Raw genomic sequence first — 13,309 nt, forward strand, 5'->3', positions numbered from 1 at the left:
CATGTGCAAAATGTCTCCTTTTCCCCTCGCTGACTGCCATCCATTCCTGTGTTTTTACCTTCCTAGATTTCCGCTACACATTTTCAGAAGGAGCCTAAGAAGAAGCAGTTTGTCTCGGTGTCGGTGAGGTCAGAAAAGTGCAGTCTCCAGAAAGTTGTGCTGCTGTCGTTCCACACTGGCTACATCTTCATACAGACTGACAAGCCCATCTACACCCCGGGGTCTACAGGTGGGGGCGGCCGCCGTGTGCTGGGCCTGGTCAGCAGACACTGTTTGTGTGGCTTCAGAGATCCTTTGGTTTCAGGATGCTGTCCTGGTTCTGGCTATTGGTGATTTTCTCTATGGGGGGCCCTCAGCTGTTATTATGTTTGTCAGACCATACGACCCTCAACCTGACTTGTCTCTGTCAGTGCTTGCCAGTGACCAAAACAAGGTGGCGTATGTGGCTGGAGTACAACCAGTTTAGCTTTGGATGTGACTGGAGAGTAGAGATGAGCGAACCGTTCCCGGTTCGGCTCGAGGTCGGTTCGCCGAACGGAGGTCCTGTTCGAGTTCGGCTCGTCGAACGTTCGACGAACCGAACTCGAACTGCATAGGAAACAATGGCAGGCAATCACAAACACAGAAAAACACCTAGAAAACACCCTCAAAGGTGTCCAAAAGGTGACAAACAACTCACAACACATGGGAAAGTGACAAGGACATATACTCATGCGAAAACAAAACAGCTGGACAAGGAAAAACAGGAGGACACACAGATATAGGCATGGCACGCCCTTCTAAAATCATGTAAAACACCGCAAGGTGACTCCAAGCGTAGTCTCCCTTTTTTTCCAAAAATTGGGCCCCACACACCCACCCATTCAGTGGCAGCAGTTGTGCCCCAGTTGTACAATTCACAGCTAGATTTGCATCAAGCACATTCAAAAATACGCCATTCTTATCCGTCCCCAGCATGACACCAGGGTAGGTAGCAAAGTCTTTCCTGATCCCAGCTCTGTTCATCTTGGCTTCTTTTAAAAACAATGTAAGCAAGGGTTACTTTAAGCGGAGTCTCCCTTTTTTCCAAAAATTGGGCCACACAGACACCCACCCCATCAGTGGCAGCAGTTGGGCCCTAGTTGCAAACAGGATGTTTTGATTTGCATCAAGCACATTCCAAATCCACAAGCATTTACTCTCCCCAGGATGACACAGGGGTAGTAAATTCCTTCTGGATCCATGACTTGTTCATTTTGATGAACGTTAGTCTGTCCACATTGTCACTGGACAGACGCGTGCGCTTATCTGTCAGCACACACCCAGCCGCACTGAAGACACGTTCAGAGACAACGCTGGCAGCTGGACACGACAAAATCTCCAAGGCGTAACTGGAGAGCTCTGGCCATTTTTCTAGGTTTGAAGCCCAAAAGGAGCAAGGCTCTATTTGCAAAGTCATGGCATCGATGTTCATTTGGAGATACTCCTGTATCATCCTCTCCAGCCGTTGACTATGTGTCAGACTTGTTGTCTCTGGTGGCCTTGCAAAAGAGGGTCTAAAAAAATTATGAAAAGATTCCATAAAATTGCTGTTACCAGCACCAGATACGGTGCTACTGGTACGGGTAGACTGTTGAAGATGACGAGACCGTCCCATGTTTGTCAAGTTACAACTGGGAGATTCACTCCCTGCACCTGCACGGTTGTTTGGTGGAAAAGCCGAGCTAAGATCGAGTAACAGCTTCTGCTGATACTCCTGCATACGTGCGTCCCTTTCTATGGCTGGAATTATGTCACAAAATTTGGACTTGTACCGGGGATCTAATAGTGTGGCAATCCAGTAGTCATCATCACTTCTAATTTTGACAATACGAGGGTCATGTTGGAGGTAGTGCAGCAAGAAGGCGCTCATGTGTCTTGCGCAGCCATGCGGACCAAGTCCATGCTGTGTTTGTGGCATAGAGGTGCTACCCGTTCTTTCTTCCTCTGACATCTCCCCCCAACCTCTTTCAACTGAAATTTGACCAAGGTCTCCCTCATCCGCTGAGTCTTCCATGTCCATGGACAGTTCGTCCTCCATTTCTTCATGTTCTCCTGCACCTTGCTCAACATTTCGCCTGCTACTATGCGCCCTTGTCGATCCCTGTCCCCCATGGTACCATGCCTGCCGCGTTGGTGATGATGAACGTCTGGACCTTGGTGATGTTGTTGTCCCTTGCGCATATGAATCCTCCTGTAGTTCCTCCCCTTCATGTTGTCCCACCCCCTGACTCCGAATAGTGTTTAGCGTGTGCTCCAGCATGTAAATGACTGGAATCGTCATTCTGATAATGGCATTGTCAGCGCTAAACATATTCGTCGCCATGTCGAAACTGTGCAGAAGGGTGCATAGGTCCTTGATCTGAGACCACTCCATCAGGGTGATCTGCCCCACCTCTGCATCTCGTTGGCCCAGGCTATACGTCATGACGTATTGCACCAGGGCACGGCGGTGCTGCCACAGTCGCTGTAACATGTGGAGAGTTGAATTCCAGCGTGTCGCCACATCGCATTTCAGGCGATGAACCGGCAGGCCGAAAGACTTCTGGAGCGATGCAAGTCGCTCTGCTGCGGCGCTTGAACGGCGGAAGTGAGCAGACAGTTTTCGTGCCCTGTTCAGAAGGCCATCTAGGCCGGGATAGTGTGTTAAAAATTGCTGGACGACAAGGTTCAACACGTGAGCCATACAAGGTACGTGTGTCACCTTGCCCAGGCGAAGGGCCGCACCCAGGTTTGCAGCATTGTCGCACACGGCCTTACCAGGCTGCAGGTTGAGTGGAGACAACCATTTATTAAACTCGGACCGCAGAGCTGACCACAACTCCTCAGCTGTGTGACTCTTATTCCCAAGACATGTCAAGCTAAAGACCGCCTGATGCCGTTGCGCTCTGCTGCCAGCATAGTAATGAGGCGTGCGTGATTCCTTCTGCGCAGTGAGAACGCTGGTGGCCTGACCAGGCAGGCTTGGGGCGGAGGTGGAGGACCCAGATGAGGTGGAGGATGCAGAAGCAGTGGCGGAACTAGGACAGACAGAGGATTGACACACAAGTCGTGGGGACGGCAAGACTTGTGCAGCAGACCCTTCACCATCTATCACCATAGTTACCCAGTGCCCAGTCAGCGACATGTAACGTCCCTGTCCATGCTTACTGGTCCAAGTATCGGTGGTGAAATGCACCCGTTCACACACAGAGTTTCTCAAGGAAGCGGTGATGTTGTGTGCGACATGCTGGTGTAGCGCGGGCACACCTTTCTTAGAGAAGTAGTGGCGACTAGGCATCTGGTACTGGGGCACAGCGACAGACATAAGGTCTCTAAAATCCTGTGTGTCCACTAGGCGGAAAGGCAGCATTTCGGTAGCCAACAGCTTACAGAGGGATAGAGTCAACCTCTTAGCTTTGTCATGGGTCGGAGGAAGTGGCCTTTTATTTGACCACATCTGAGGGACAGAGATCTGGCTGCTGTGTGTAGACGGTGTTGAGTAGGGTGTCCCTGGAAAAATGCAGGTTTGTGAGGAAAGTGCAGGCGGAGACATGATGTTGCCTTCATCCAACGTTGGTGCTATCGATGTCTGAGAGAGCTGTACACACTCACTTGTTTCCCCTTCCAAACCAACTGACGACCTACCAAGCAAACTGCCTGTTGCGGTTACAGTGGTGGAAGTTTTGCGTGGAAAAACAGGTGTGACAGCTGTCCCCACAGTCCTAGAAGATGAAGAGCGCGCGGATGCACTGGAAGGGGCAGGCGGTGGATGGTTCGCTCCGCTAGGCCGCATTGCAGCACAGTGAGCTTCCCACCGGGACCTATGATATTTATTCATGTGACGATTCATGGAAGAAGTTGTCAAACTGCTGAGGTTTTGACCTCTACTAAGAGAATCATGACAAAGTTTACAGATCACATAATTTGGGCGATCTTTTGCTATGTCAAAAAAGGACCAGGCTAGGCAAGGCTTAGAGGCCATGCGACCTGTTGATCCACCCCGAATAATGCTCATAGGCAGAGTGGTGGCTGAGGATGCAGTTGTAGACGTGCTACCAGTGCTCCGACTCTGTCCAGGAAGGCGCAAGGTAACTTCGTCGTCGGTTGCATCCTCCTCCACCACCTCTGTTGACCTCCTCGAGTGCCTGACTGTGGGTTGACAGTAGGTGGGATCTAGAACTTCATCATCAATTGTTGTGTTTCTCTCCCCTCCCCCTCAGACCGAGCCTCTTCTTGCCCTGACCGAATATTTAAGTTGTCATCCCAATCGGGTATCTGCGTCTCATCTTCATCAGTATGTTCCTCATTGTCTATAACCACAGGTGTTACAGTTTGTGACAAAGGGTCAACATTATGCTCAGAAACTTGGTCCTCACGGCCTGAATCAGAGTCACAAAGGTTCTGGGCATCACTGCAGACCATTTCCTGTTCTGTACTCACTGTAGCTTGGGAGCAGACCTCTGATTCCCAGGTTATAGTGTGACTGAACAGCTCTGCGGACTCAGCCATCTCAGTTCCACCATACTGTGCAGGGCTGATGGAGACTTCAGAGCTGGGAGAAATCAAGTGTGATTGGGATGACAACTCAGAGGAATGGTGTTTTTTGGATGCAGTACTTGAAGTGGCTGAGAGGGCACTAGTTGGACCACTTGAGATCCATTCAAGCATTTTCCTTTTTTGCCCATCATCTACCTTTCTTCCTGTTGTTCGTGTCCGTAAAAAAGGGAGCACATCGGATTGTCCACGGTAAGTAGTAGACATCTTACTTTTGCTGGTAGATGGTCTATCTTCAGCAGATGATAATGGAGCTTTGCCACCTTCCCCACGGACAAACCCTTTTTTTCCTTTTCCACCACGCCTCTTCCCCTTTCCACCAGCATCTGTCATTTTTCCACTCATGTTGATTGCGACAAGATTGTGCACTGAAAATGTGGTAGTAAAAATTGAGAGGTGGTGTAGATTGCAGCGGTAGTCTATCTTTATTAACAGCAGAATAAACAACAATAACTATCCCTGACAATGCAACTACGGCCCTTAAACTGGCAGCAAAAATTGCTAGTATAATGGCTTAGTTATATGAGTTGGAGTGTGCAACGCAGGCAGATGCGCTCTGCAAATGTCTTTGCACTAGTGGGACTATAGCAAAGTCCAATAGCCACGTATAGGATGCCACTAGGTACACTGAGTGTTTGCTAGTATAATGGCTTAGTTATGAGTTGGAGTGTGCAATGCAGGCAGACGCGCTCTGCAAATGTCTTTGCACTAGTGGGACTATAGCAAAGTCCAATAGCCACAGATAGGATGCCACTAGGTACACTGAGTGTTTGCTAGTATAATGGCTTAGTTATAATGAGTTGGAGTATGCAGAGGACACGAGGGTACAGTGCCAGGATTTTGGGGCTCTGGGTAGAGGAATGGAAGCCTGCCTTTCTATCCCTCCTAATAGGGAAATGCAGGGAGGAAATCCCTGACCTTGGCTGCACAGACGCTGGCGCTGTTTTCAGGACCTGTCACCTATGGCTCTGACCCTGCCGGTTTGAGCCCTTAAAAGGACTGCTATAAAGTGCTCTCCCTAAGCTGTCTAACGCTGTGTATGGAGCGTATACAGCTGTATCGGCGATAGGACTCAGGAGGACGGAACTGCGACAGTGATGTCTGACACCAAAGACGCAGAAGGCAGATAATGGCGTCCTGGAAGAAAATGTCCGGTTTTATAATGCAGGGACATGTGACATGCAGATCCTATCACACATGCCGTTGCTTTTCTGGCTCAAAGTCCACTTAGCTGTGTGTGTGTCTGGGATTGGCTGACATGCTGGCCCGCCCCACAAGACGCGCGCGCTTAGGGAAGGAAGACAAGAAAAAAAAAATGGCGATCGCCATTATAGAAACAGCAGTGATCTGAAGGCGCTGTTCACGCACACTATACACTGAAATGTCATAATAGTGTGATTCACAGAGTGACTTACACTATTACAGCAGAAACCAAGCTAGGATTTAGCTGGTTTTTTGCTGCTAGAACCGTTCTCGAACGTTTCTAGAACTATCGAGCTTTTGCAAAAAGCTCGAGTTCTAGTTCGATCTAGAACAGGCCCCAAAATCACTCGAGCCGCGAACTGGAGAACCACGAACCACGAACCGCGCTCAACTCTACTGGAGAGTAGATTTCAGTGTCATTCCAGTATTTCCAGTGTTCTTTTTATATATATATATATATATATATTTATATATATATACTAGCTGTACTACCTGGCATTGCCCAGGATAGTAACAGTCTCGGTCTCTCTCCCAGTCTATGTCTGTCTCTTTCTGTCTGTGTGTCAGTGTCTATGTGTCCGTCTCTATGTGTCTGTCTCTCTGTCTGTATCTCTCTCTATCTCTTTCCCTTTCTGTCTCTGTCTGTCTGTGTGTCTTTCTCTATCCATGTGTGTCTCTGTCTCTATCCATGTCTGTCTGTCTGTGTCTATCTCTCTGTCTGTCTGTCTCTCTCTATCTCTGTCTCTCTCTATCTCTGTGTCTGTCTGTCTCTATCTGTGTCTCTCTGACTCTTTCCCCGTCTGTCTCCTTCCTCGTCTGTCTCTTTCCCCGCCTGTCTCTTTCCCCGCCTGTCTCTTTCCCCGCCTGTCTCGTTCCCCGCCTGTCTCGTTCCCCGTCTGTCTCATTCCCCGTCTGTCTCATTCCCCGTCTGACTCTTTCCATGTCTTTCTCTGTCTCTTTCCCTGTCTCTTTCCCTGTCTCTTTACTTGTGTCTGCCTCTTTCCCTGTCTCTTGTCTCTTTCCCCGTCTGTCTCTTTCCCTGTCTCTGTCTCTTTCCCTGTATCTTTCCCTGTCTATGTCTCTTTCCCTGTCTGTCTCTGTCTGTCTCTCTGCTTGTCTCTTTCCCTGTCTGTCTGTGTTTGTCTGCCTCTTTACTTGTCTGTCTGTCTGTGTCTGTCTCTCTTTCCTTGTCTCCCTCACTCTCTCTGTCTGTCTCTCTGTCTCATTCCCTGTCTCTCTCTGTCTGTCTCTTTCTGTCTCTCTATCCATCTCCCCACCAACATCTTATTACCTCTCAACATAAGCTTCTTATACTAACAGTTTATTTTGTTCCTATAGCAACAAATCACAGCTCCTTTTAATGACCTGTAGCTCGCAGCTCCATTCACTTTAATGTTAGCAGGTTTTCTGGAGAGTAACTGTAAAGCGCGGAGTTAAATTTTCAAAACATAGTCTATGACGTTCCCTGAGTCACATGAGGCGTCTGTGCAAAATTTTGTGATTGTAAATGTGATGGTACGGATTCCTTTAGCGGCCATACACACACACACACACACACATACACACACACAAACACACACACATACACTCAGCTTTACATATTAGATTAGCTGTAGTACCCGGCGTTGCCGGGGATAGTAACTGTCTCTCTGTCTCTCTCCCACTCTATGTCTGCCTCTGTCTGTCTGTCTCTGTATCAGTGTCTCTGTCTCTCTCTGTATCAGTCTCTCTTTTTGTCTCTATCTCTGTGTCTGTCTGTCTCTATATCTGTATCTGTCTCTATCTCTGTCAGTCTCTCTCTATCTCTGTCTGTCTTTTTCTCTCTATCTGTCTGTGAGTCTCTTTCCCCATCTGTCTTGTTCCAGGTCTGTGTTGTTCCAGGTCTGTCTCGTTACAGGTCTGTCTCTTTCACCATCTGTCTCTTTCACCATCTGTCTCGTTCCCGGTCTGTCTCGTTCCCTTTCTGTTTTGTTACCATTCTGTCTCATTCCCTGTCTATTTCTTTCCCCGTCTGTCTCTTTTCCCATCTGTCTCTTTCCCCGTTTGTCTCGTTCCCCGTTTGTCTCCTTCCCCGTCTGTCTCGTTCCCCGTCTGACTTTTTCCCTGTCTGTCTCTGTCTCTTTCCCTGTCTCTTTACTTGTGCCTGTCTCTTTCCCTGTCTGTCTCTTTCCCCATCTGTTACTTTCCCCATCTGTCTCTGTCTCTTTCCCTGTCTCTTTACTTGTCTCTGTCTCTTTCTCTGTCTGTTTCTTTCCCTGTCTGTCTGCCTCTGTCTGTCTCTTTAACTGTCTGTGTCTTTCTGTCTCTCTCTATCCCTCTCACCACCAACATCTTATTACCTCACACATAAGCTTCTTATACTATTTATTTTGTTCCTATAGCAACCAATCACAGCTGCTATTAATAACCAGTAGTTCCAGGCTTCATTCACTTTAATAGAGGCAGGATTTTTGTAGAGTAACTGGTTAAATTTTCCCTTCAAAACATAGTCTATGACGTTCCCTGAGTCACATGAGGTGTCTGTGCAAAATTTGGTGATTTTAAATGTGACGGTGCGGATTCCTTTAGTGGACATACACACATACACTCAGCTTATATATTAGATATATATACTGCACTGAGTCTTCCCTCACACTGAGGGGCTGCTCTTTTCTCGTCTTCCCTGCCCTACAACTTTGTAAATCCCTTTTTTTCTCTATCTCGTTCCGTTTTCGAGATAAAAATGCTAACTCCGTTGTTTTCCACCAGGTGGCGCTATAGGTGGTTTCACTGCATAACGCATGGCTACTTTACTATACCTAGACACCACTTCTATGCCTATAGCTGCCGCCGTTCTCAAGTTAATGGTGGTGGACAGGATATGGGTGGGCACACTGTATATACTGCACTGAGTCTCCTTCCCTCACACTGACGCCCTCGTCTTCTCTCGTCTTCCCCAGTGCTGTTTCGCCTCTTCGTCACTGGCCTCTCGCTGGAGCCGGACACCCGCACGGTGGATGTGGAGTTCACGGTAAGATTGAGAAATCCTCTATTTATCTAGACATTTCCTGCTTACAGTATCTGACACGTGTGACATCATTGCGACCCACCATGTATGGTCCTGACGCCCCACGGGGCAGAATTTTTAAGAATGGCGTTTCATAGACCGGTCCCCAAGTTATGACTGCCTGTAAGTCAGGAGAACAATCCTCCCCGGACACCGCAGGAGCGCAGATGTGCACCAAAGGGATCTATTTTGTTTCTTCCTTAAATCTTTGAGGCCTCTTGTTTCAACATTTAGCGATCGGGATAAAAAATAGGAATTTGTGACCAATGTAAGCGCGCAATGCCTGGAGACATGATGGAGCACTTTGATGGCTCTACCTCCCTTTTGTCTTCATTTTTATTGCGTTTTTTTAACTCTTCGCTGAGGGTTTGTTACAATTGTCTTCATTCACATCAGGGTAGGAAATCTATACTGAACAAAAATATAAGCACAACACTTTTTATTTTGCTCCTGTTTTTCATGAGCTGAACGCAAAGATCTAAGACTTTTTCTATCTACACAAAAGGTCTTTTTCGCTCCTCTATTGTTGACAAATTTGTCTAAATCTGTGTTAGTGATCAATTCTCATCTGCAGAAATAATCCATCCACCTCAGAGGTGTGGCATATCAAGATACTGAATAGGCAGCATGATTATTACACAGGTGTGCCTTATTATTGCACAGGTGTTGTTGTGACGCCCTGGGAAAGCCAGGGGTCACAGGTAATGACATCACCACACCCTACATCCCGGTTAGGTACACCTAAGCTAGACCAGAAATCCTTGTTGCCTTCCTCCAGGGGCTGATGTCCACACCAGGGGGTGGGCCAGGCGGTTGGCTCCGCCCACCGAGGAGTTCACAGTCCTGGAGGCGGGAAAACCAGGCAGCTAGTTGAAGTTGAAGTGGGAGTTGAGTGGTAGAGGAGCAAGTGAGAGGAGTTGAAGTGGAAGGAGGGAAAGTAGTGAAAGAGAAAAAGTGACAGTTTGAAAGCCTGAAGTTGGTCCGGGTGTGTGCCCCGGACCGAGACAGCAAGGTTAGCAGATGGCGGTGACCGTCTGCAGGAGTGGCCTATCGGAGGTGCCGTAAGGACCGTGGACGGGTGGTGGCCCGACGGTACCGGACCGGTACACAAGGAGAAGCCAGCACCATTGGCAGGGGCCTTTCGGATCCCGGCAAGGCTAGGAGTCGCCGTGAATTTGCCAAATCTGTCAGTGAAGGGGACCTCCGGGTCTCCCAACAACTAAGTCCCGATTGAAGGCAACCGTCCAACCGTATGAGAGAGACACCGCCACCGCCAAGGCACCAGTTTCTCAGGGCCAGCGCCTGCGGGCAAAGAGGGGCTCCTCCGGCCCATATCCAAGTCGGGGAGCGGGTTACCGGTGGGAACCCATCGCTACCAACATTACACAAGGTGCAGGGACAGAGACAGTCACCGTTAACTACCGGGGAAAAGCAACAGCAGCCGTCCGTGGGAACCGTCTTTCCAGCCGTGTGTTTTACCGAGAACTGTGTCAACGTCTCAGGCTGAGTGAGTACCACCATGCCGCAAGGCACAGCGCTGCCCCCGCATCCCTGCACCTCACCACGCCCCGCACCCGGCCTGCCATCCATCCCTACCCCATCACTGGGCCCCGGGACAACCAACCCCTACCCACGGAGGGGAGAACTAACAACTCTGCTGCTCCCTGTCACCGCTCCCGGGATCCCCATACAGAGCAGCGGTGGTGTCCACACAATCACCACAACCGTGGGTGGCGTCACGGACAATAAATCCCCAAAACCAATCCCCTTTTCACTCACGGGCGAGGAGCGCCGCTCGAGTCCCCGGGATCCGGCCCATCGCTCGAGCCACCGAGCAGTGAGGGCCGCAGCGGCAGCCGAACCCGAGCAGTGGGAGAGCGCAGCGTCCCCTTCTCCGCCCGCGACATTGTCCCTCATTATTACACAGTTGTCCCTATTATTGCACAGGTGTTGTCCCTTATTATTGCACAGGTGTGCCTTATTATTTCACAGCGTTGTCCCTCATTATTACACAGGTGTCCCTTATTATTGCACAGGTGTTGTCCCTTATTATTACACAGGTGTGCCCTATTATTGCACAGGTGTTCCTATTATTGCACAGGTGTTGTCCCTCATTATTGCAAAGGTGTGCATTATTATTGCACAGGTGTGTCTTATTATTGCACAGGTGTCGTACCTTATTATTACACAGGTGTGCAATATTATTGCACAGGTGTCCCTATTATTGCACAGGTGTTGTCCCTTATTATTGCACAGGTGTCGTCCCTTATTATTACAGGAGGTGTGCCCTATTATTGCACAGATGTTGTCCCTTATTATTGCACAAGTGTGCCTTATTATTGCACAGGTGTTGTCCCTCATTATTACACAGTTGTCCCTATTATTACACAGGTGTTGTCCCTTATTATTGCACAGGTGTGCCTTATTATTGCACATTCATTGTCCCTCATTATTGGAAAAGTGTGCCTTATTATTGCACAGGTGTCCCTAATTATTACACAGGTGTCCCTTATTATTGCACAGGTGTCGTCCCTTATTATTACACAGGTGTGCCTTATTATTGCACAGGTGTTGTCCCTGATTATTACACAGGTGTCCCTTATTATTGCACAGGTGTCGTCTCTTATTATTACACAGGTGTGCGCTATTATTGCACAGGTGTCCCTATTATTGCACAGGTGTTGTCCCTTATTATTGCACAGGTGTGACTTATTATTGCACAGGTCTGCCTTAATATTAGATAGGTGTGCCTTATTATTGCACAAGTGTGCCTTAGGCCACAATAAAAGGCCACCCTAAAATGGGAAGTTTTATCACACAGCGCAATGTCACATGGAAGCTGAATGTCACCTCTTGATCTGCAAAGAGAGTAGAGACAGACCCCAAAAGACTTGCAGTAGTAATTACAGCCAAAGGTGGTCTTACAAAGTATTGACTCAGGGGGCTGAATGCAAATGCATCATCTGCTTTACACTTCACAAATACTTGCTGCTTTTGTTGGTATATCACATAAAATCTTAATAAAATCCATTCAAGTCTGTGAGTATAACATGAAAAAAATGGGGAAAAGCAAATGGGGTGTGAATACTTTTGCAAGACACAGTATACCCTCCAGGACACCTCCCTCCCATTTCTATTCACTACCTGGAACCGGTTTGCACTTTACTGGAATCTGACTCCTTCTCTTTGTCACTCGTCCCTTTGTGTCCTGCGAGTGTAAGGATGGAGGTGGATGGCAAAACACAGTGATCAAACAAGGAGCGAGACCGGTGCACCCCACACACAGGCAGGGATTCCGGAAAACTAATACAGAGGCCAACAGTCTCTAGCGGCAATATTTGTTTTTTGGGGGTCACCACAGCAAAAGAGAACATTCCTCTAGGATTACAGTTATGGAGTCAACTTATAGGAATTATCGAAGCAAAATAAAATTTGGTCCAAGTAAATTAGGAAGCGCAGTCGTAGTCACCGACCGGCACCCGCCTGTGCAGGGACCTGAAACAGTGACGTCACCCTGCCGCTATCCACTTGACCACTGCAGCCTGTGATTGGCTGTAACATCCCAGTCATTTTAAACATCTGCAGCCCAAAGCCCCCAAACCACTGCAGCCAATCACAGATCACAGCGGTCTAGCGGCTGGTGGAATGGTGACTTAACCTCTTACTGTCCCTACCCAGTAGGTAAGACTGAGTTCATTTTTTTCCACATCCAGTCTCATAGGCAAAATTAAATTTTGACTACGTTCAGCTGTCCTCCTGCGGAAAACGTATATGCCTGAAAATGGTGCAAGACAGAGCACACGCTGACTCCGTCTGCTCCATTATAGTCAATGGCCCCGTCAGCGACTGCGTCCAAAACACGTTTTGCCGGGAAGGGGGGGGGGTTTACAGTTACTCACAAAAAAAACCCATCTTACTTACTGTTTGGATTTGTAAGGTAACATATTGGCTGTTTGACCTATAGCAACCAATCACAGCTCTGCTTCTATTTTACTACGGATCATTAATAGGAGCTGAGCTGTGATTGGTTGCTATAGGCAACAAAGTCAAAGGACATTCTTAGTATAACAAGCTTATGTGTGAGGTAATATGATTTCAGTGGTGAGTAGGCGCGATAGAGAGACAGGAAAAGAGAGGGAGGGAGACAGTCAGAGGAGAGGGGCAGAGGGAGAGTGGGAGAGAGAGTGGCAGTGAGACAGGGGGAGAGTGGGAAAGAAGGAGAGTGGAGACAGGGATAGAGAGTGAGAGAGACAGAGCGAGTGGGAGAGAGAGAGAGACAGGGCAAGTGGGACAGAGAGAGAGAGAGTGGGAGTCAGACAGGGAGAGAGTGGGAGACAGGGAGAGTGGGAGACAGGGAGAGTGGGAGACAGAGTGAGAGAGAAAAGGAAAGTGGGAGAGAGAGTGGGAGTGAGACAGGGAGAGACAGGGAGACAGGGAGAGTGGGAGAGAGTGAGAGACACAGGGAAAGTGGGAGAGAAAGAGAGAGAGAGAGTGGGAGACAGGGAG

At 48.5% G+C, this 13,309-nt stretch overlaps 1 protein-coding gene across 1 annotated transcript in view; it reads left to right on the forward strand.

The window, feature by feature from the left end:
- LOC142304356 (complement C3-like) overlaps positions 1-13,309 on the forward strand; it is a 122,260-nt gene that overhangs the window by 6,754 nt on the left and 102,197 nt on the right. Inside the window, exons 3-4 of the mRNA XM_075346660.1 lie at positions 67-229; positions 8,697-8,767. Of these exons, the coding sequence (XP_075202775.1) occupies positions 67-229; positions 8,697-8,767 (234 nt within the window). The remainder of the gene's footprint in view (positions 1-66; positions 230-8,696; positions 8,768-13,309) is intronic.

Source organism: Anomaloglossus baeobatrachus, chromosome 4, assembly GCF_048569485.1.
Source record: "Anomaloglossus baeobatrachus isolate aAnoBae1 chromosome 4, aAnoBae1.hap1, whole genome shotgun sequence".
In the NCBI taxonomy this organism is placed as follows: domain Eukaryota; kingdom Metazoa; phylum Chordata; class Amphibia; order Anura; family Aromobatidae; genus Anomaloglossus; species Anomaloglossus baeobatrachus.